Here is a 25000-nt window from a genome sequence, read left to right as displayed (position 1 = left end):
CCTCCTCAGAGGAGCTGAAGATTTCTCCAACTCTTCCTTCAAGATGATCTTTCCCAGATTGGACTGAATCTAAAGACAGAGAGAGAGGGAGGGAGAGAGACAGACAGATAGAGAGAGAGACAGACAGACAGAGACAGAGAGAGACAGACTGTTTTATAAACCGTACAGGAAGCTGATTCTCTACCAAAATAAAAGTCCTGGTCTCTGTACCTTGTTGAGTTCTTGTTTCTGAAGAACTCTGAGTCCCCACAGCTCATCATCCAGCTCTCCATCCTCCTCCTCATCTTCATCCCTTCCCTTCTTCCTCCACTCCTTCTCTACAGGGAGGACAGGAGACAAGGAGAGGAAACAAGGAGAAAGGAGAGGAAACAAGGAGAGAGGAAACCAGAGTGTTATTTACAGCTGAACAGAATTTTCTGATTGAAAACTGTAAAATCCCATATTTTTAATATCCTAAATGCAACACAAAGTTTCTGTCATGTGTGTGTGTGTGTGTGTGTGTGTGTGTGTGTGTGTGTGTGTGTTTGGGTCGTACCAATCACAGCCAGGGAGGGGGGGCAGGGCCAGTAGTCCGTCTCTATCTTGGAGGGCACGTTCGGGTCCGGAGGCTGAGCTGCTGGAAACTTCGAGGACTCGATGATCAGATCCTCGATGTGTTTCCCCTGAGGGACCTGAGAGGACGACACATCTGTAACACACACACACACACACACACACACACACACACACACACACACACACAAAGCTATTAAATGATGATTAAATCGTGTCTGTGCAGTGAACAAACGAAGTGTGTGCAGCTGTTTCTCCATTTTAGACATTTTTAATCATCTTATTACTAAACAAAGAAAAAATAACGTCTTCTTTTCTCGTCCCGTAACGTTCCACACCGTGATGATGTCCATCGATAGCTTTTACACGCACCTTGTTTGTAGATGGGAGGCTTCTTATAGATGTTGGAGCCGTTTTCTGAAAGAAAGAAAAGAGTTAAAATAAATTGATGTATTTAGTTATTATTAATATAATAATATAATATTCATAGGTATGGCGGTAGATAAAAACATTTACGAAACCAAAACACAACAAATATTCAGCTGATTAAACACTAATAAAAACATATCTATAAACATTATATAACAGATCCTCCTCATTGTTTCACACTGGAGCTTTAAAGGTGTGTTTTACAAAGTGGGGGCCTCAGAAAATGTGAGCAAAAAATGCTAAAAAACTGAATAAAATAAGAATAATAGTGAAAAAAAATCTACTATTTTATTATTTATTTATTATTATTTGTATTGTAATAAGCTTATAATCATTTAGAATAACATATAACATATCAGTATCTTACTGGTCAATAATTATTACAAGAATAAAAGTAACATTCATTCCTCTGTATTCATAGTGTGAGTATAAAGCTGTCGGCGCCCTCTGGTGGACAAACTCTGTAATGGAGACTCTGTTCCTATAATATAATCAATAATTCCAATGTATTGATCAGTAAATACAAGCAGAGAAGAAGAAGTGGTTACCCGGCCGGTGGAAGTGCTGCATGCTGCTCTTGCTGCCGGACGGGAGTGTGTGGGGGGTGTTTGGGGTGTTTGGGGTATTTGGGGTGGGCGGTGTGTGCGTGCTGTGGGTCCTGCTGGTCGGGATGGTGGAACCAGGAGAGGAACCTCCAGGAGATCGGTTCTCCAGCCACTCCCGGGACTCCCTCTGAAAACACAGGAGGAACACAGGAGGAGAAGGTGGTTATTACAGGAGAGGAGAGAGGAGGAGAGAGGAGAGAGGAGGAGAAAGGAGAGGCGAGGAGGAGAGAGGAGAGGGGACAAGGAGAGGAGAGAGAAGAAAGATAAAGAAGGGAGGAGGAGGTGAGGAAAGAGGAGAGGAGAGAGGAGAGAGATGAAGAAGGGAGGAGAGGAGACGAGGAAAGAAGAGAGAGGAGAGGAGAGGAGAAAGAGGAGAGGAAACAACAGACAGACCAAACACTGTGTGTTTTCTTCTTTCTACAACCTAACCACTAGATGGCACTAAATCCTACAGACTGCTTCATTAAATTATATTCATATTATTATAATTATAATTATTATATAACAATAAAATAAAAATAAATATAATATTTACATTTATAAACATTTCTGATAAAAATCCTGTCAATGTGTTTTCACTCTCAGGTATTTATCCACTGCTCTGAGATCAGTTCAATATCAGTAAAACTTTCTACCTTCACTTCATTGATCACCTACAACCATTCACGTATCAATATATGATCAATCTGACCTTTGACCTGCTCCCTAACGGCTGTAATGGCGGCTCACAGTGCAAACAGAGAAACCTTTAAGACGAACTGATGACGTGAGGAGGAGGAAGTCTTACCTCTGGGGAGGCAGGAGGAGAGATGGAGCGAGGAGACAACGACCGCTGAGGAGGAAACAACATGGAATCAGATTAAAGACAGAAAGAGACGGAGAGAAGAAGAACAAACTCATAAAGTTCAACTCTATCAACCAGGAAGTTGATGATGCATTAAAGCTGCAACTATTACTCAATTAATGATCAACTATTGATAATCAATTAATCCTTTTGAGTCCGTTTTAAAGAAATAAAATTCTCTGATTTCAGCTTCTTAAATGTGAATATTTTCTGTTCTCTTTAGTTCTCTACGACAGAAACAGCATTTTAAGAAGTGGATTATTGTTTTAATCAGGTTCACACATTGAAGATAAATATAAATAAAGATAAAAATATAGACAATATTTTGTATATTGTAGTGAAATTATTAAAATCAATTGAAGTAAAATCAGCGATTGTGAACCTGGCAACTTAAAACGATGAAGAAGCAAAATAGCAACTATTTTTATAATCGTTTTAAATCATTTTTAAAAGTTTCAGCTTCACAAATGTGAAGATTTTCTGCTCTTTTTTGATTTTAATAATCATTGTGACCTGAACCTCCAGATTACAACAAGAGAAAGCTGCAATTTCCTTTAAAAGTTACGTTACAGTGACACTGAATGCATCAAGGTCACCAGGACAGTTTTACTGGGGGGTAAATAATGCGTCTATACACAGAGTCTGATCTCTTTGTCTCCCTTTCTTCTTGTTATCACTTCATCCACACACACACACACACACACACACACACACACACTCACACACACACACACACACACACACACACACACACACTCTGGGTCTCAGCTGTGGTAACGAGCTGTCCGGTCTCTAAGCAGCAGATTGATGTCTCACGTCGCAGTCGGACTCGCAGCCAACCAACCGGCAAACTAACCGACTGTCAGACCGGCTGCAGCTGCCGTCACCCTGACTGCGTCGCTAATGCTAAGCTACGCAGTGTTATTCACATTTTCAGGCACTTTTTATGGATGCTGGCCAAAACTGTGCAAAATGTGCACATTAAATCCAAAAAGGCCGACTTCCTGTTGTGCTTTGGGGGTTTGGCTCCAGGAGATTTCTTATGTAAGTCTAAAAAGATTTTATGGTGAAAACTGTCAAACATTCACAGTAAAAGTAGAAAACTTTAAATAGATTAACAGTTTATGTAACAGGAACACACTAATTTATACAGAATAAAGTCTTTTTTCATGAGGAAAAACTCTTTTGAAATGTATTTATACAGTAAAATATGGATTAAAACTCTACAGTACTAATATCCTTTTACCATAATAGTAGAAAAAGTTTAATCTGCTTTGAGTAGTACATGAAAGTACACTGTAAAAAAAAAGTTATTTATAAGAAACTGGCAGCTTTTCTAATATTATGATAAAAAGATATCAGTGCTGTTCATTTTACAATTTAAGTTAAAGTTTTATTCCATATTTACTGTAAAAATACAAGTTTTTACCAACAAAAAGAAAATGTTTTGCCTCATGAAAATACCATATAAAACATTTTTGCAGTGAGGTATGACAGTTGTTTTCTGTTTGGTGTTGAGATAATCAAAAGTAATCAATAGTAATCAATTCAGATTACTTGGATTAAGTTACTGACTACATTTTTTAACAGGTAATTAGATTACAGTTTTACAGTGGGTGAGTTTGACAAATTTTCGAATCTGTTCAACACTGAAATGTGTCGCGTTGCCACGGCAACAGGGTTCAGCGAGTACTCATAAGATTTATAACATGTGATCATCAAAGTCTTAAGGTTCATCTGACCAAATCTCATCTGGATCTGACCAACCTTAACAAGAGCAGCACATGAAATCTGTACTTTCCCATGTTGACAGACTATGTATGAATTTTTGCCTGGAAATGGCCTAAAAGTGCTCAAAGGGTGCACATTGAATTAAAAATGGCTGACTTCCTATTGAGTTTGGGGAATGACTCCAAGAGGATTTTCTGTACGTCTGGATGTGATAAATATGTTTACTGATTTTCGTACATGTCGGTGAAACGGGGCGCCGGGGCTGCTTTCTTAAAAACTCACCTCCAGTGGGCTGTAGCTGTAGTGCGGCTGGTAGATCATCAGATCCGGTCTCTCTATATCCAGGATGGCTTTGTCTCTCGGTAACGCTGCCAAGTCCTTATAGCCGATCACCCCGTCCTCCACTCTGGCCTGGAGGGGGGGGGGGGGGAACAGAGAGTCAGAGATTACAGATTACTGCCTCAAGATTAATCTGAAGGATAATATAACTTGATCTGTGCGTCTCACCACGATGGCTGCAGCCGGGGATCCTGGGACGCTGGACCCTCTCAGCGACAGCACGCTCCCTGGAGACGTCTGAGCCAGCTGCTGCTAACACACACGCACACAGAGAGGTCAGAGGTCGACCAAAAACTGATATTCAGCCAAATGGGAGAGGACTTCAGCTAATGGAGGAGTCAGTGCAGAGGTTTTAAGAAGCAGTCGGCGGCCTCGCTACCCACCAGAGAGGATTTAACAGCCATTATAGAGAGAAACAAAACTATTAGAACATAAATTCTGAGGTTTAAATCAGGTTTTGATCTTTAGTGGAGGTGAAAAATGAATTGTTACTGTCCTTGTGTTATTTATCATTAATTTCAGTATTTAGCATGGCTGACAGGAATGTAGGTATTAGGTCATAAACAAAAGTATTGGACACATTAAAAAAGAGGAACATGAGCATTACAGTAAATCCAAGAGGGTTTTTAAATTGTTCATTTAGCTTAAAGCGAGACACTAAAGCTTAAACATGTTTTTTTTTCATGCATTTATCAATTTGTGGCCTATTTTTGTCCCATAACAAGACTTCATTCAGACTAATGGAAAGAAAACACCCAAAATATACATTTAGGTGTTTATTTGACTACTTTATCTGTTAGATAAAGATCACAGATAGCATTAGATAAAACATAATTTGCACATTTCAGAAAACTTGTAATACAAAAAATAATTTTCTTAATGTGAATAATCAACTGGGACAGTTTCTAGCTTTTATCTGTTATCTGATTCACCTGCATTTTACAATAAAGGACATAAATCTCCACTTCAGCAGCTCTTACATCCACCAAACCTTCCAGTTTTATTCCTGTATATATTCTGAAGGTTTGTACAGAGTGGAAATACTCCTCCGTCTAAAATAAAGACATTTGGTGTTTTTCAGAAGCAATGATGCAGCAAACCTTCAGTATTAATATCTCGTTTTCTCCTCTTTGGCTTTTAGCTGCTAAAAATAAAAATCTCAGAGACATTAAGACTTCTTCCCACGCAGTCGACCATCAAAAGCAGAAACACAACGGCACTTTTCAGTCAGATATTTCAGCATCAAAGGGAAGTGAAAACAGCGTTTACCTTGGGCATCATCCTGACTGCTGATTGGTCAGTTCCTGAGAGAGGCAGACAGAACATTATATTATATTACAGATATATGTCTCAATATATATTTAATATATCACAGAATACTGCAAGTAAAACTGGATGTAAATGACAAACTGGGAACAGAAGAGTGTGTGTGTGTGTGTGTGTGTGTGTGTGTGTGTGTGTGTGTGTGTGTGTGTGTGTCAGCTGGAAATCTGCTGCAGAGGCTTTCTCTGACAGACAGTTGGACCAGAGCCCTACATACACCAGAGTTCAGTCAATTACACCCACAGCCAGAGCTGCTGATCGGAGGTTGACGCAACATGAAGGCTGCTTGTCATCGTCACAGTCTTAATAAAGTTTTTATAAGAATTATATCATTTAAGATTTAGTCGGAATATTTAGATATAAAAAAATATGCTGACGTTAACGTCTGTGGCTGAAAATGAATGGAAACAATGAAGTAACAAAACCTGCAGTTCCTCTAATGGCCACTAGAGGCTGGCTCCACTAGTGAGTCAGTCTCCATTAATTGATAACTAGAACTAGCTAGCTAACGATTAACTGGTAGCTTGTCCAAGTGGATCAATAACCCAAACCAGTGGGCAGATATCGCTGTATATAACCAACTGTGGGATCTGGGCTGAGATTCATTCTGGACACAGAGAACTAAAACTGGTCCATCTGAAACATCTGACCCTGGAAAAAACTGCCAATGTGTTAACCTAATATTTACCTAATGAGTGATGAGATTATTGTGTATATCTCAGACAGCTCACACCAGTGTCAGTGAACTGGGCTCTGCTGCAGCTGCCGGGCTGCTCGCTCTGTATTGTCTGATGTGACTGACGGACACAAAGAGATTATTCCAGAGTCCACAGCTTTGTCCAACACACACTCACACACAGACAGACAGGTGGAAGTCTGGGTAACATACGGACAGTGACGGGAAAACCCATGCACACACACTCACAGCTAAATACAGTGCGTTTGTGTGAGTGTGTGCTTGTTTTACTACATTTGTGGGGTCCAATAACCGGAAACACACTGTACTTGTGGGGGCCAACAGGTTTATAGGGACCAAAGTGGTGGAGTACAAAAAAATGTAACTAAACCTCTAAATTCTGCTAGATACCTTCTGGAAAATGTAAAAGATGCAGCTCAGAGAGGCTAACTCTCCAGAGTCTGTGGCTAACGGCTACGTAGCAGGCCGCAGTCTGCAGAGTGGAGACGTTGGTTTTATATCAGCTGATATCAGGTTGGTTGGTGACGTCACATGACTCCAGATCAGCCAATAGCAACATTCAATTGCAATAGCAATCAGTAGAGGGCGGTCGCTGTGCATTTTTATAGCAAAATAAAAGTAAAACGTCCATATTTGGACCTGAATCAATCAACAACACTAGTAAATACCCAGATACAGAGGTTATACAGAGGGTTTTAGCAGAAAATAAAAGGGGTTTCTGGGTTTAGTTACTCTTTAAAGGGCTGTTTAGATTGATCTATGGAGAGAAATTCACATTATAAAGTAGGAAATATACTATTATTATATTTAACCATGTTGATTTCTGAGGTTGTGAACAACAAACGCTCCAAACACACAGAAATATACGCTGTTAACAGCAAGTATATCTGTCTGAACCCGGGGTCAGGGGTAAGTGATTGTTAAGGTTATGGGATGCATTATGGAGTGTGTGTGTGTGTGTTTAATACCTCAGGGAGAATAAGGGATCATGTCTGTATCTGTTTGTCTGTAGGGCTGTTTCCCCCCCGATCAGTACCTGAAACATTAATACATTAATAAATCAGTTCTCAACAAAAATACCAACTGAGCTGCTGCAGATTTTATAAAGTCGTTTAGAAAAATAATAACACATTAGAAAGTGATTCTTGTGTTACAGATTCAATATAAATATATATTTTTTAATAATAATAAATACTTCCTGTTGTTCTTCGCCCTGAGAACCTTTTTAAAAGTTATATAACTGTAACTGCTATACACAATACATGTGTACAGGTTTATTCACTGTACACAGTATGTTTAACTGTAATTACTTAAGTTTACAAACTTCCTTTCTAATTTTAGCACTTTATTGTTTTATTTATAAATGTACATGCACTTTAAAAATTTTAATTGTTGACACGGATTACCTCGAAAATTGTAAGTAACACAAACTCAAGTTAAAAAGGATTCTTGATTAAACAGATTTTATTAGTAATTTTAAGTGACTTTACAGTAACTTTCCTGATTGTGTTCAACAAAAAAAAACCAACTGATTTCAATAAGTTTTGAGTTTAATTAATGTGAATGTTGTCATGTTTCACAGTGTAATAAAATATTCAGGAGTATCCGAGTAGCACATTGCTGATTGTCTGCTGATGTTTAGATTTTCTGCAGATTTGACAGATTCTGGTCTGACTGCCCCCCCCCCCAACCCCTCCTGTATTGATCGGTGCTGGTGTCTGATGTCACTGAATAAATAATGTGTTAATATGTGATTGATTGGGAGCTGTGGTCACTTTCTCCAGCAGGAACTGGAGAGTATCTCTACACTGTGATGGTGTGACTTTTACTCAAGTAAATACTTCTTTATTCTTCTTCCAGCAGCTGCAGATCTTTCTGAACCGTACGGTAAAAAACAACTGTAAAATATCTTATTTCTTCATTACAGTAAAATACCTTAGTTTATAGTGCCTTGAATATATTTTAGTATTGTAATATTACAAGATTAATAACTGAATATTATATAGAATTATTATTTATTAGTAATTTTATTGTTTTTACATGTGTGAATATCTTTAATTACACATAAAAAAGCCACAAAAAACTGAACTTGAAGCTAAAAAATTTAATGATTTTAATTATAGAAAATTACTGTATTTTTACGAGTCAGTTATTTTCTGTTATTTTACTGTATTTTTTGGCGCCTCTGGAATATTGACTCTTTTTATTACAATTTTTGACAGTGAAATAATTAGAGTTGGCAGTAATATATCAATATTAATATAACTAATATATTAGAGTACAATATAATAAAATGCAGTAAAATACTGTTTGATACAGTATTGATACAGTATTGTTTTATAAACTTTACAGTACAATTACAGTATTTTACATTGTAAATATTCAAGGAAATTGTTTACAGTTATTGATTTAAGTAGTTAAATTACTTTTTTGCCATATATTCTCTGTAGTTAACTAATGAAACTAGAAACAGTTTTGGGCCATCAAGGCAAAGTAATGATCTTTTATTTTTTATTTCAAGAACTCAGTTGTTCATATTGTATAAAAAGGTGCAAATTTAATGTTTTTTTCTTCACGGTTGTGTTTTTTATTCAGATAAAACAAAATCCAGATTCACTAACAAAAGAAATATAATATTACCTGAAATGTTTTCTTTCTTGCTTTCAGTCTCAGGGTCAGCTCACAAATATTTGGCTAGTTTATAAAGTCTTTTGTTTTATATTTTGTTATAATTTTGTACCAGTTTTAGTAACTAATGTAGATTTATTTCTAGAGTCGAGTCCGTTTAACATCTTCCTTTGTGAAATATCTCGTAAAGCACTGAAATATGTTGTCAGTGAAACATTTATGCAGGAATTTGACAGCATTTATTTGTTATGTCAATAGAAAACGTAATCCAGAGAACATCACTGATACTTTTTAGGAAACAGGGTTGATGTGTTTCTTCCTGTATGATTATTTCAAAATGGCGGCTGCTCTCTGACAGACTGACGCCAAAATGCTCTTTAGTCTTATAAACCAGAGCAGTAGTCGCCTTACTTCATCGTGTTCTTGGACTCCAGTAAACTCCAGAGATCTCTGTCTGTCTCTGGAGACAGATCAATTACAATCTGATGGCCCCTGCTGATCAATAACCTGATCAATAATCTGGAGGATTCAGGTGTTAAGTTCCTCCTCTTCAGGCAGTTTGTGTACGGTTCACTGTTCAGCTTCAGTGGTGGAATTTAACACATTTACTCAAAGTATGTAAGTATTTCCATTTTATGCTGCTCAGAGGTAAATGTACTTTTTAGTCAACTGCATATGTTTTAAAGCTTTACTTACTTTAAAGATTAAAATATAATCAACTAATAAATTAAATTATTATGGATTATGTCAACATGAAGGGAACTACTTATTTAATAAATTTTATTTTACAGAAATTAATTCTACAACTTTACAACAACCAAGACTCACCAGGAAGGTACAGAATTAGAACTAAGGTACTCGTGGACAAAAATGAGAAGTGTCGTTACTCAGTAACAGTGAATCACCACTGATGGGAAATTGGTTCCAAATTGGCCGATCCATCAGAACTGTTCGCCTCAGATAACGGTCGGTTTTGTTTATCAATGCTAGCATGTTTGGCACCTGGCCAATGCCAATGACATTAGTGCTACACACAGACGATATAATACACTGCTGAAAACAGTTCTTTAAAAAAGAAAACTTTAAAGGAAAACGGAAATTGTTTCTATTCTAATCTACTTTTCATCCACACGGGAAATTGATCAGGAATCAGTAAAGGAATCGCTGAAGAATCAGACAGATACACAGAATGCACATTGGTATCAATCTCAATAAACTCTTATTAATTTCCATCCATAATCACTGAATCAGTGATAGATAGTAACCCTCTAAAAGGTTATTAATCACATTATAACAAACAAAAACAACAGTATTAATACTTAGTTATGTTATGTTATAGTAGACGTTGGGGTAAAATCTATCACTCTATGAAACTATCTGATGCAAACAATAAATATTAAAGAGCTTATAAAATAAAACAATGTTTCTTGCTGTGAAGTAAATCGTCCAAAATATTCAAATCAGACTGAAAACAGGTCGACTTACATCTTTAAAGTAGAGTTTCTCTCCGCGGCTCAGATTCTTCAGTCTGCTGAAAGAAAACCAAACACAGAGGAATTAAGAGTACAAAGAGAGTTTAAACATCACCCAGGTGAGTTCAGGTGAGTTCAGGTGCGTTCAGGTGCCGCGCAGAGACAGATGACGAGCAGTTTGTGTGTCAGAGTGGATTAAACTGCTCTCTGCTACAATCAGCAGATATCTGAATGGAGTTCTGCCCGAACAGAGGATGAGTCCTCCTCCTGTTTGCTCTGCGTCTATTTTCAGATTCACTTTTTATTTCCAGGAAGTCGACGCTGTTGCTAAGCGACGATGCTGAAAATGAAATCTGCTCCATCTGACCAAAAAACCAACTCCACATTAAACTGACGTCCATCTTTGACTAGATTTTGATCAGCTGTCTGGATGAGCTCTTTAAAAACAGCATTAAGGTGAATAAACTGCAGGTATGATGCATCTTTATAGACGCTTAAAGCACTTTACATTCACACATCCATCAGGAGCAGTTTGGGGTTAAGTGTCTTGCTCAAGGACACTTCAACATGCAGCAGGAGGAACCAGGGATTGAACCACCAAACTTCTGATTAAAGGACAACCTGCTGCTCTACCTCCTAAGCCACAGTTACCCACAAGGTACTGGCACCCTTTTTGGTCCCATTCAGGCACTGAACCACTGCTTTAACACTGAATATGAATGTCTGAGTGAGTCTGTACAGTCATCAGAATATCACCCAGGCTCTCAAATGAGACACATGGCAGCCATTTATGGGCCAAAACTGGCATTTGTCACATCTGATCCTCAGCTGACGGCCAAAACTTTTACCCATCTTTGTGCACGAGATAGAGTTGAGAGATATGTTACATATTATGAGATAAAAAGTCACAATTCTGAAATAAAAAGTCAAAATTATGAAATTAAATGTCAAAATTATGAGATGAAAGTGATCCAGTGAGGGAGAAGTAGTGATTTTTAAGGTGGAACTGCTTTATTCAGTGTTTTTAGTGGTTTTAAATGATTGATGAACTCTGAAGGAATCCTGACTAAAGCTGACTGGTTGTGCCTCTCTGGTTATTTATTTATTTATTTGTTTGTTTGTTTGAATCTGTTGATCTGATTGGTTCAGGTCCTCGTCCAGCAGATCGGTCCGTCTGCTGGGAGAGGAGATAACTCCAGAGGAATGCTGGGAGATATCTGAAGGTTGCTAGGTTACCGAGCCCAGCCGTCCAATCAGCTGGCAGGAATGTGGGAGAGACAAAGAGAGAGGGAGAGAGAGAGAGTGAGAGAGAGAGAGAGAGAGAGAGAGAGAGAGAGAGAGACACTGAAATAGACCTCCCACCATCAGACCACACACACACATACACACACACATTCAGGTAAACCCCACCCAGCTGCCACGCCTGGGAGTTGAAATCAAACTCAAGTTCCTCGTTGTGATTTAGTGTTTTTTTGGTGAATCCGGCTCGTCTACGTCGGGCCGTTATTACCCAGAGTTCTTTTAAACAAGCTGAAGCTCGTCCATCATTTCAGCTGCTGGTTGTGTGTGGGAGCAGATTGTGAATAAAGTGTGAGTCTCACTCCGGACTGAACAACACAAACTGTTTGCTGCAGAAGAAACAAACAAATGGAGCCAGAAATTCACTGTAAAGCTAAAGTAAAATACACAGTAATATTAATATAAAAAATACAGTGAAATAACAGAAAAGACTCTTTTAATTATACAATTTTTTATAATTAAAATACAGTTTTTATATTAATTTTACATAAAACCTTGTGTAATTCTTTGTCTTTTTAATGTTTAATTAAAGATATTTACAGTGTAAAACAATGACCTATAAATACAGGTGAACTCTGCTATAGTACAAATAATCAGACTTACATTTACAGAAGAGTGCTGTTATTATTGGATTGTTATTATTTTAATCTGAATATTAAAAGTTATAGAACTGTAATAATAGTCATTATCTGTGAAATTACAGTAATTATTGCTGTTTACACTGATAAACAACATTTATTCAACGTTTCTGTTGTGAAAACTTCCATATTTATTCAAGGTATCTGTCAATTAACTAACTTTCAGTCAATATAACACAAAGAAGTCCTGCACTGAAAATAAATAAAAGTACATTGCAAGATAAAACTATTAATATACTGATTTTAAATAAACCTTTTAAGTTGCAAACATTATTTTTGATGAATTGTGTTGACATAAATAATGTGGAAAGACTAGTTGGAACCAGTTAATTTTCATGAGTAGCCTAATTAACTTACACTGTAAAACCAGATAAATTAATCAAAAATGAAAACCTTTAAGTCACATAAACTAAATTTCTTAAGTTAAGTGGAACTAACTTTAAATATTATTAATTATTATTATTAAAATTTACAAAATTAAGTCATTCTCACTTATTTAAATTACTAAAGCAAGTTAACAATATGGTTTTACTCATTTTAAAGTGTATATTATAATTTAAGATCTAACTTTGAAGATGTGAATTTTAATAGAACAATAAGAAGAAAACTGGAAATACTCAACTACCTCAGATCTGTACTTATTCTCCAGCGCTGGCGGCAGCGGAGGAACTGGGTTAACTGGTTGACTTGTGGGCGTCAGTCTGTCTTTGTGTTCGGATGAAGAGACGTAAATTATCTCGTTAATATCGCCGAGGGGGTCGTTAGTACCGGTCACTGCATCTGTACACAGGAAACTCACAGTGAGGTCCTGAGAACGTGCAGACCTTCCTTTCAGATTTATAACTCACACACTGTTTAACTAATAATCCAGTTAGCCAGCAAAGTCAACATGTTTACCCTTTAAAATCAAATCCTCCGTTATATTGTTCATTTATTTAACAATTTATGACAAACATTCACATTTCTTTGTATCTTTATATCAGAATCCAATCTTTGTGTCTTCCTGTAAAACTAAATGTGACGCAGGCTTACGTCAGCATGAACTAACTGATTTCAACCAATAATATCCTGACATTCACCCGTCAATCAATCCTCAACTTTTAGCGATGCAGAGCGAAGCAGAGCTCACTGATTACTGTACAAACACACAACTTAATCAGAGATTCTGGTGAAACTGGATCAGATTTTATGGAGAGAATATAATCTGGTTTTCTCTCTGACGTCCTCCGGCTGCTCTGCCTCGACTCCGCTAACTGCTAATGTAGCTGCTGTTAGCCAACTGCTAATGTAGCTGCCTGTAACTGCTATTTAGTTGCATCTAGTGGTGTAGTTGCAGTTTGCAACTCCCTCGCTTCACCCTCCCCTTCAAAAGGAGAAACATGGCGGTTCAACATGGCGGACTCCGCCAGAAGAGGACCCGCTCCCTCTGTAGATAAAAACGTCTCATTGTAAGGTAACACAATGATTCTTATATTCAGGTGATTAAACACTGATGAAAACATTAATGTTATATTAATGTGACACACTGGAGCTTTAAAACTGTTTCTGTTCAGCAGTTGATGAACAAGGACAGATTTCAGATCAGTTGTTCAGCCCGAGGCAGCAGAAACTGAATCAGCTCTGTATCAAACATTAACATCATTTTCTGTTTATCTGCAGTTATTTTCCGTCTTCATGTTCAGAGCTGCACACACTCGCCTCCTCTGAACGGGCCTCGCGCTGTTTGTTGCGTCGTGATGCAGTAAGATGTAAAACATCGCCTGAAGCTGTAAGTGGGTCAGAGACTGAAAGCTGCTGAGTCACTGCTTCACATTCAGCTCGGACTGATTCCTCCGATCCTCCGCCTGAAACATCGACGGAGCTTCATCATCGGTTACATGTCAGCGGACGGTGGCTGTTTCCTGCTTCGTTGCAGATTATTTTCACGGCAGCAGTTTTTGGCCCAAACCCGAATTGGGGCAGAGAATCAAAGCTTTAGTCCAGAGGTTCCCAACATAGGGCTCAGGGCCCCTCCAAAGGGTCACCAGATAAATCTGAGGGGTCGTCAGATAAAGTAAAGTTCTGATTCACAGATCTGTTTTCAGACAACAAGGAACTAAAAGTTTTTTATTTATGTAATGTACTACAAATAATTATGCATGCAACTGTAATTAATGAGAATTTAAATATATATTATCAAAATGAATCATTTTGATAATATATTATTTATATTTAATCATATTTATAGATTTTAAGTGGAACTTCAGCACTCAATATGACCAAAACATAAACAAACATCAGAGAGAAGATTTTATATTTCTATATAGATATTATTCATGTTTGCCGCTGAGCCGGATTCCCCTTGAAATCAATGAAACGAAAGTAGAAACAGTCCTGCTTTTGTCCACAGGGGGCGCCAGACTCAACAACAACTCAACTTAATAATTTTTAATAATAAAGATTTGAAAGTAATTAACTAACTATTAATAATATTGATGAGGACATTACGGAACTGGAATATAAAACATATAAACTCATGTGTCACTATCAACGGTTGCATACTAATAAACTAGCAGGCTACACATTCATATACTTTTCCCTCCTTTTTCACTTCATTTGATTACTGAAGGTCCTGATTGATGAATTATCAATCAGACTGATCAGTAATGTATTGATCAGACAGAGCTGATGCCGTCTAACATGGCGGCCTGTCACCTTTGGTTTCGTTCTCACTCAGTTACAGGAAATCTCACAACGCAACAGTTACAGCAACGTGTGTGAGTGTCTATGTGTGTGTGTGTGTGTGTGTGTCTTTGTGTGTGTGTGTGTGTGTGTGTGTGTGTGTTGTGTGTGTGTGTGTGTGTGTGTGTGAGTGTCTATGTGTGTGTGTGTGTGTGTGTGTGTGTGTGTGTGTGTGTGTGTGTGTGTGTTGGCAGGCGTTTATCTCAGCTCACAGAGATGTGACCACACCCAGCTGCTCACCGTTAAGGCAACGGCTGCTGTCATTGGCCGACGCAAACGACATCACAGCGTCTCTGTGACATCATTAAGTGAAGTTTTGATTGACAGGAGCTCAGCTAGACGGAGGAGGACGCTTCCTTCCGCGCTCCCTCGTTCCTTTCCTTCCTCCCTTCATCCGCAGTGTCCTAATCTTTTCCCAACCTCCTTCTTTCTTTCCAATCCACCTTTTATTCTTTTTCTACATCCTCCTTTCTTTCTCTACCTCTTCTTTTCCTTCCTAACACACTTCTTCCTTCCATATTACCTCCGTCATCATGTATTTTCTTTCCTTTCCATTCCTCCTTATACGCTCCTTCATTTCTTTGCCTTCCTCCTTTTATGTCTCCTCCTTTCCCACCTCATCTCTTCCCTTTCTTGCATCCTTTCTCATCACTTCGTTCCTTCTTTCCTCTCCTCCCACCTGTCGTTTCATCACACGGTCCAGCTGTTGTCATGACGACAGCTCCAGTGTTGAAACACTGATTTTGATGAGAAGCAAACTGCTAACTGCTAGCTGAAGCTCCTGACACCCTCCATCAAGTCTAATATAATATAATATAATAAACAGTAAATATCCGCAAACAATTAGAGATTTGCAAAGTGTATTTAAATCTTTAAGTGAGCAGTATTTTTATGATTATTTACAGTTACATGTTTTCCATGTTATTTTACACTAGACATGTAAATTAACATATTGTCATTTTGTTATTATATATTTAAACTAAACTAAAACACTATGAAACATACACAGATCAGCACTAACACACTGACAGTGAATAACACTGATTATCTGGTTATCAGGGCTCCTGTCACCTGCAGTTCTTGTGGGGGGGTTCCCGGTCTGCAGAGGTCAGTACCTATCAAAAGTGGTCCAAGGAAGGAACAGAACCAGAGACAGGGTCATGGGGGGCCGAGGCTCATTGATGCATGTGGGGAGTGAAGGCTGGCCCGTGTGGTCTGATCCAACAGACGAGCTACTGTGGTTCAACTGCTGAAACAGTTAATGCTGGTTCTGATAGAAAGGGGTCAGAAGACACAGTGCAGAGCAGTCTGTTGGTCTGTGTATGTCTCTTTAAATGGCTGCTTTACCTGTTCAAGAACTTATGACGTGATTTAGAAACAGCAGTAAATTTGCTCTTCTCGCTGTGAACTGTGTCGCCATGATTTGCTTTTTTTAAAAAGTGGACAAATTAAGTGAGCTGGTTCACATAGACGTCGCTGCTGATTGGCTAACGCCTCTGACTTACTACGTACTTCCTTGCTTCAGGCAGAAACACGTCGTTCAACCTGGACACTGTGCACGGCGCTGTGTGATCAGCTGTTACATGGATGTTTCTGAGGGGTCTGTCAGCGTGGGGGTGAGACTGGGGGGCCGACATTAGAGCAGAGAGGAAGGTGTTGTGCTGAATAAAGCTCGTCCATCTGTCATATCAGCAAAACGCTCAACTTAAAATTCCTGCAGAGGAGAATCAACTGACAGAGCTGAACGCCTGCAGCCAAAACAACACAGTGCAACAGTTTAACCCCCCCCGCCATACACCACCACCACCGCTGGCTGAGCCCATGGCCTCATTCCTGCAGCATCAACAACCCCCCCTCGGCCCCCTGCTGCTCTCAGAGATAAGAGCCGAGGCCTCCGTCTGCTGCAGGATTCAACACACAGTAAAGAAACATCACAACACGAGTCTGATCTGATCCTGCAGCAGACCCTCCACAGGTCCTCCAGCCTGGGGGGGAGACGAAGAGGAAGGAAGAGGAGCTCCCCCCACCTTATAGAAGATCTTTGATGGAGTTCAGACATTAAATCTATAATCTGTAACAATTCCTCATTAAATACATCTGTCTATTAGCATGGTATCATAACTTGCAGCCTGTTAGCTTTAGCCTGAGTCTGTTAGTGTAATATCATAACCTGAGAGACAACAACTCCCATGATCCCACGCTGCTTCACCACCTCATCAAACTTCACCTTTTCATCCTGATGACAGAAAGTACAAACTGTGTGTTTAGTTAAAGGATCTGAATATTTCCTCCAACAGTGTTTCTATTGGTCCTAACTTTAAAATCAAACGGTCTTCCTGCTCTGTTCGTCTGTTCGCTCTTTCTTTGAGCTGTCGGTCGAGTTGATATCAGGAAACACACGAGGAGGTTTTCACAGATCTATTATGGATCAAAATAATCTTTAAGCAGAAGTCACCTCTCTGTTTTTTTGGGTGCAGCGATGGATAAAATCTGTTTGAGAACCTCCACAGTTTGTGTGTTCGTACGGTCCCTGAACGCCTCAGCGCTGCGTGGGCGCTGTCCTCTATTTCTGGACACATGAGTCATCTTCACTCGTGTTACACAATAGAAACTTTGCTCCACTGAGACTCTACTGCAGCACAAATAGAAAGCAGGAGCTCAGTGCTTCTGTTGGCAGGTTGCTGGTTTGAATCCTGAGTGAGTTCAGTGTAATTCTATGCTACTTTATACTTTACATTTTAAATCCACTACATTTCTCTGACAGCTGCGGTTAGTCTGCAGGTCGGGATTTAAAGACGTATAATGATCCTATAAAATAAATATAGAATTAGACAGTGAATTATGTTGCCTGCAAATTGTAATGAAAACTTGTACTTTTATACTCAAAGTTAATTTTGCTGATAATATTTACACACTTAAAGGATAGAAAGAGACATTTTAAACCAACTAATTCAACTAATAAACTGTAAATTCTGTAATTTTGTCAGATTTGACCAATCGTTGTAGTTTCCTTCACAAAACGTCACCAAACTTTACTTCCTTGTTTTGAGTTGTGACTAAAGGTTCTTCGAAAGACTCCAGAAACTGTGATTTTACTCTCAATGGAACAATTGGCTCAGATTTTTTATGAATTACACAAAAATCACAAATATTTTTGTACCTTTCACTTTCTCCTGAAGTTTTATTGCGAAACAAAAAGCCTAAAATCATCAGAATTCTTTAGAAAATCTACTATGAGATCAATTTAAAGCTGAATAGACAATATAATATAATGTATATATATAATAGAAATAAACTGAAGCTACAGCTAACATGTCCAATTGATATCATGCTAATGGACTAAAATGTTAAAATGTTACTTTTCATTTCATCTGGAAGTCTTTTATTATTATACCGACAATATTACGATATATTATTATTATTATTTCTTGTAAGGTTGGTAAATTAAATCCTGGATATAAAGCGGTTTAACTGCAGCACAGTGTGTCTAAAAGGTCACTTTATATATATATTTATATATGTAAATACAAATAAATACTGTGTATAAATATTTATATAGACTTACATTCACTTCCTCGAGTCTTACTCTAACCTTAACCACTGACCAATCATCTTTTTTTAAATTGGGGACACAGAGTTTGTCCCCAATAGTCTTTAGTCTGAAATGTGTCCCTGAAGGTATCCTGAGTCAGACACACACACACACACACACACACTCACACACACACACACACACACACACACACACACACACACACACACACACACACACACACACACACACTCACACACACACACACACACACACACACACTCACACAGCTCTTTCTAGCTCCCACAGGAGTTGACGACCCATTATTCACAGCTACAGTGGGTTCAATAGGACGGAGTCTGTTACAGTATGTTCTGTTTACATCCCTCATATTCTCACCGCCGCGACCTTTGACCTCTGACCTAGAGATCCAGGACCAGGTGAGCTCTGAACAGTAAGTATGAAGTTCCAAAAAGTTTATATTTTTAAAACTGAATATCACATCCATGAGCAGAGAGTCTGTTGTGTTTCCATGGCGACGCCTCACTCCCACATCCCCACTGAGTTCACATAAAACACAGCATCTCTACGGCAGCCCCGATGGGTCAAAACACAGCAACCTCGCTCTCCTGTGAGACGACACTGAGGGTTTACGGAGGCTAGCAGTGCTAAGAGCTAAATGCTAACGCCGGCTCACCATGACGATGCTAACGAGTCGATGATGGTGTTTACAGTGTTAGCATGTTAGCATCAGCTCTAATTTCATCACAATCCGTCCGGTAGCTGTTGAATGGACAAAACTCAAGAGCCTAATAGAAGAAGTTAATAATAACTTTTACATTTTTAATCATTTATAAATAAATAAATAAATAAATAAATAAAAGCAGGAATGCTGGAAGCAGATCAGATGCTAACTGCTAAATGACATTTGTGGCATTAATTTGAATAAACCAGCATCTTTATGACCCGTTAATGACATCATTCTGCACATACTTTATAACTTTATAACTTTATAACTGATAACAAATAATAATATAGATAGACAGACAGACAGATAGATAGACAGACAGATAGACAGACAGACAGACAGATAGACAGACAGATAGACAGACAGACAGACAGATAGATAGACAGATAGACAGATAGATAGACAGACAGACAGACAGATAGACAGACAGATAGACAGACAGACAGATATTATATTAGACATTATATTACATATAACAGGCATTACACTGTATGGTGAGAGGAACATTCAGAGATATTTTGGGACTATTTGATGGGGAGGATTTGAGAGTGGAGGCCGGCAGATGTTGTGATGCTGGATGATGAAGGGGGGTGGGGGGTGGGGGGGTGTTACATAAAACCATCCTCTCCTTCTTAATCCATCCTCCATCCTCCATCCCTCCTCTCCTCCGCGGCGTGCTCACTCTCCAGCAGCCTCTTACATAACTTCACACCATCACAGAATCCTATGATAACCGGATATCAGCACGCACACAACGTCTGTTTTCAACCCGGGGAGAGTGAGACGCCTGCAGGCGGGGGAGGGACCGCCTCTGCCCCGCTGCAGGCGCACCGCAGCTCGGCGTCTCACCGCGCCGGCTCCCCCCCGGACAAGGTCGAGCACCGCCGGGTAAAGCCGGGGCCGAAGTCCCGCTGAATACACCCGCTTTATCTCCGCTGTGAGGATCAGGGAGAATATTTCAACCCAAACTTCACTCTGCAGTTTTTGATGGACATCCGAACATCGAGCACACAGCTCTAGAATATTCCCATCCCATAATAATCCCATAATAATCCCCCATATGAAGCGTGTGTTATTTAACTGATCCGGATATCCAGGCTGTAATATTTCTGTAATTAATGCCGATAATTAAAGCTGATATTAGTGCTCACACACACACACACACACACACACACACACACACAGACGCAGGTGGATCTTACCTGTTAGTGTCCGAAACATCCAGCAGCTCCGTCATCAACTGTCTCTCACTGCGCGCACTCCCAAATAATATAGTCCCAGTGTGTGTGTGTGTGTGTGTGTGTGTGTGTGTGTGTGTGTGATAGCGGCAGTGTGCCTCTCTCTCTCTCTCTCTCTCTCTCTCTCTGCTGTTGCTGCCCATTACCTGTCTATGTCTCTCTACCTCTCTCTCTCTCTCTGGACCAGTCCATTTGCAGCAGTGGGGGGAGTAAAAACATGACAGTGCAACATGGCAGTGTGTGTGTGTGTGTGTGTGTGTATAGGCTGTAATGTTTCTATAATATTCTATATGTCAACTTTTGTTGAAAAAAAAAGTCAAAATGCTTCCCAGGTAATTAAACACCATAAAACAAATGTTTAAAGGGTCTTGTTTATTTTATAGTTTTTTTGAAATCTGTAAATATTAATAAAATTAATTAAAGCATCCTGTAACTTTTCTTTAAAATTTGCAGTTTTTGCATCAAACAGAACATACAAATCATTTCATTCAGTGTGTTCATGATGGAACATTTCAGAGCATGTTTCCAAACGGCTGCACAGTGTTAGTCTCTATTAACTATTCTCTATACTATACTCTATTAACTGCACTATTCTCTACTTTTTTTTTTTTTTATTTTTATTTTAATTCTCTATTTATTTCTTTTTTTTCTCTATACTATTAACCTAACTCTACTATACTCTATTAACTGAACTATTCTCTATACTATACTCTATTAACTGCACTATTCTCTACTATACTCTATTAACTGAACTATTCTCTATACTATACTCTATTAACTGCACTATTCTCTACTATACTCTATTAACTGAACTATTCTCTATACTATACTCTATTAACTGCAAACACACACAGAAAACTTTATCCTAATTCATTTGAGTAAGTATCACTGATCCTCTCAGCTCTCCGTTCCATAGCGAGAAGGTTGAGATTGATGTTTCTCTTGAAAAGCGTCCTACTGCTGTTAGTCTTTATTTGTACCGTAACTGTGCAGCCGTGTATCCCAGCAAGCCAACAACCGGACCAGGAGGGAGATTCATATTAATCATCACTGAGATTGAGTGAAACACTTCTGTCGGACCTGACTGCAGGACAATGCCACAGCACAGGGGTCAAAGTTCCTGCTTGTTGACAACCTGCCAGCAGAGCTCAGAGGAAGGGAGTGAAATACGCTCTGTGGAGAATTTTTAATTGTGTAACTCTGACTGACTTTGGTATTACTGCAGGGTCCACATTCCTTCCCATTCTGCAGAGGTAAGTGAGACCTCGAGGATCTGGTTCCCATTGGGACTCTAAATGTTGGGACTGGATTAACATCCTGTACAGACCGGAGACAGTGTGTCTGTCTGATGCTGAAGACCTGAGTTGTTTCTCTGTCTCGTAATTGTAATCAATGTTTTCTTCTTTTGGACATTTTAAAAGGACTGATTTTAATTAAAATTCATTCAAAGTTAAGTTCTATCTCCTCCAAAGGCCAAAAAACAGTCAGAGAGATTTTCTTCTTCTCCAACATTAACTCAAAAAAGACATTGATAATAATAATCATATATAAAACGACCATAATGAGACTCAATTAAACAGTTTTTAATTCAAATACTACTAATTATAATTATCTCTCAACAGTTAATGTCAGTTATTGGTTCAGATTGTTGATTTATTCTGTGATCAGTTCCTGATGTAAATCATCGTCTAGTTAGACAAACTTATTGTAACATTGAACAACGGTTTTATATTCCTACAGTAACGTTTTCCTTTTGAAACTCAGGAGTTTTATCAGCGCTAATATTAAAAGATATAAAATATTACCCCTCGCCTCGGCTTCCCGCCCGGAGCGTCGGCCAGCGATAAGAGCTCAGTGTCAGGCTGAAATAAAGGAGCTGGGTTCATTCATCTGGATGTTTGTGATCTGAGCTGATGGCCTTAATTCGAGTGAAGAGCAGCTGCATTCAGATCAGCAGGTCAGAGAGGAAACTATTCAGGACCAACAGAGAGACCTCGACCTGTCTGATGTGTGAGGTTTGATACCGACGACAAAGAGAACACAAAAATCCAACAGTGGAAAGTAATTTACTACGTATCTGATAACGTCGCAGACTCAGATGAATAAAACACTGTTTGATTCAATCTTCTTAGATTGTAATAGGTGTTTGATTATCCAACCAGACCTGGTCCTGCCCAACACCACCTCCTGGGACAGTCCTCTCTTGTCATGGTGAGGTCTTTTTCACTTCACATAACAAAGGCAGCTGCTCAACAACTCCACCCAAGACCCCCATGGCTCCTCCCTCCTAACTTAATGTGGAATGAAAGAATTGGGGAGGCACAGAGTCTCAGTGGTTATCCTCACAGCAAGAAGGTCCCGGGTTCAAATCCCAGGCCTTCATTTTCTGTGGTAAGGGAGGTTAACTGCGAGGGTAGTTTTTATCTTTTAACCATCTTCAAAATGTGGTTATCTTTTCAACATAGATTAGCTTAGCACGTAGCATTTCTCAGTCAGAAATGTCAACTGGACCACCTGAAGAACCTCAGCAACCCGACCTCACAATCCAAGACCCATTTTATCTCAATCAGTGTCATCAATAATAAATAAAAGTTCATTAATAATATCATTCATTATTTTATTTACTATCTTATCAGCTGAGGCGAACCCAGCAGGTCTGCTCTAGAGGTCAGAGGTCATCTGCGTCTCATGGAGTCCAGGTGATGACCCTGACGGCGGTCTGAGCGGCCCGCCGGACGTCCTGGTCCTCCTCTGCGTCCTCGCTCCTCGCCACCAGCACGGGGAGCTGCTCCAGCAGGAGGCTGCGGCCGTCTGGAGCTTCGGCCAGCGCGGTCAGAGCCCGCAGGGAGTACATGATGAGGGCCTTCCTCCTCATCCTCCTCTCCTTATCCCGCTCCTCCTCCTCCTCTTTACTCTTAGACACCAGGTGGAGGAGGATGGGGATCGCGTCCAGATCCAGACACTGATGTTTACCTGCGGGAGAAGGAGGTTCAGCTCTGTTCTCTGATTGGTCAGGATGAGTCACATGGTGCGTTTAAGGACTGAAACTCTCCTGTTGGACGATCAGAGCGAAAGATGAACAACTGTGTTAGAAAATATCTGTTTATTTCACAGAGAATCAAAACCACAAGAAGCCTGTGGACATAAAAACTGAACTACGACTCCCAGGATGCAATTCACTAACAACCATCCAATCACAGAGCTTCACTCTCTGCTCCACTGAAGATAAAAAACACAATTAATAAAAACATTCTGCCGTTTAAATCAGTTCAGTCTCTGATTCTGGATCATTTTGGGATCAATTCAGTAACCACGGTGACAGAAACTGAGGCTCATGGGTATTGTAGTGTTTTGAGCCGTTCATCAAACTGACTGAAAAATCTTAATTAGTCAGAAACAAACCAGAGTTCCTGCTGGCCAATGAGGGAGGAGAGACACTTCCAGGTCGGCTGCGTGTTGTTTGTTTGTTGTTTAGTTTGTTTGTACCTGCCGTGATGATCACAGCGTGCATGATGACTCCTGCAGCGTTGGCCTGAACCTCGACGTCTTCGTCCTGCAGCAGGCCGACCAGGACAGGAAGTAACGCCTCCTCGCACACCTGCCGCTTCCCGTCCTCACCAACACTGGAACCGACAGAGAGCGATCACAACAAACAAACAAACAAACAAACAAACAAACACAGGGCAGAGTGTTTGCTTCCCCGCTGTCCAACCTGAGCGCCATCATGGCTGCAGCCGCCTCCCTGCGGATGTTTGGGGAGCGATGGGAGAGTCTGCGGCCCAGCAGCAAGACGCCGTCAGAGGCCAGAGCCGGCAGAGCGTCCAGCCTGGAGCAGGAGCTGAGGGTGGAGAGGAGCAGCACCTGCACCTCCTCCTCCTCCTCCTCCTCCTCTGCTTCTCCTCTTCCTCTCTGAGCTTCAGCATCAGTTTAGGAACCAGAGCGAGGAGAGCGTCTGCACCTGCAGGGCGACACACACTGATTGTACCGTCACATACACACTGACCTCTGCTGGAGCTACTGTTTCTACCGGTTCTCACACTGGTTTATTAATGTTTCCACTGACCAGCACCAAACATTTCTGTTTGATTAAAGAAACCCTGAACAAAGACGTTGAATACAGCACAACCCTGGAGCTGGAATCAGTCTCTAATGCAAGGCGACCACGGTTTGTTCATCGTACAGTGAGACGGCACTGAAGTTGCAG

General features: G+C 39.7%; 2 protein-coding genes across 9 annotated transcripts in view; both read right to left on the bottom strand.

Moving 5' to 3' along the window:
* LOC127360068 (dematin-like) overlaps positions 1-20906 on the bottom strand; it is a 27640-nt gene extending 6734 nt beyond the window's left edge. For 2 of the 8 annotated variants that reach the window (XR_007883155.1, XM_051394328.1), the window contains exons 1-12: positions 20761-20906; positions 10634-10679; positions 7489-7556; positions 5770-5804; positions 4669-4752; positions 4444-4572; positions 2374-2418; positions 1530-1713; positions 925-969; positions 536-688; positions 211-317; positions 1-69 (exon numbers count right to left, since the gene is read on the bottom strand). The exon at positions 1-69 is cut by the window's left edge and continues 37 nt beyond it. Coding sequence is in view for 2 of the 8 variants with exons in the window: in XM_051394328.1 (XP_051250288.1) it covers positions 1-69; positions 211-317; positions 536-688; positions 925-969; positions 1530-1713; positions 2374-2418; positions 4444-4572; positions 4669-4752; positions 5770-5781 (828 nt within the window). In the remaining 6 variants the exon portion in view is untranslated. Of the gene's footprint in view, positions 70-210; positions 318-535; positions 689-924; positions 970-1529; positions 1714-2373; positions 2419-4443; positions 4573-4668; positions 4753-5769; positions 5805-7488; positions 7557-10633; positions 10680-13182; positions 13338-20760 lie in introns of all 8 variants that reach the window. The other 6 variants (XR_007883157.1, XR_007883156.1, XM_051394327.1 and 3 more) reach the window with 6 other exon arrangements.
* A 2490-nt stretch (positions 20907-23396) lies between these two features.
* Positions 23397-24723, bottom strand: LOC127360075 (radial spoke head 14 homolog; the record flags this gene model as incomplete). The annotated part of the gene is made up of 3 exons (XM_051394340.1): positions 23397-23769; positions 24283-24419; positions 24509-24723. Coding segments are annotated over 3 exons (639 nt in total), but the record flags the coding sequence as incomplete, so codon positions are not given.
* Between the last annotated feature and the right edge of the window lie 277 nt (positions 24724-25000).

Source organism: Dicentrarchus labrax, unplaced genomic scaffold, assembly GCF_905237075.1.
Source record: "Dicentrarchus labrax unplaced genomic scaffold, dlabrax2021, whole genome shotgun sequence".
NCBI classification, from domain to species: Eukaryota; Metazoa; Chordata; class Actinopteri; family Moronidae; genus Dicentrarchus; species Dicentrarchus labrax.
Note: the sequence above shows the minus strand (reverse complement) of the source record. Positions and strands in the feature narration are given on the sequence as shown.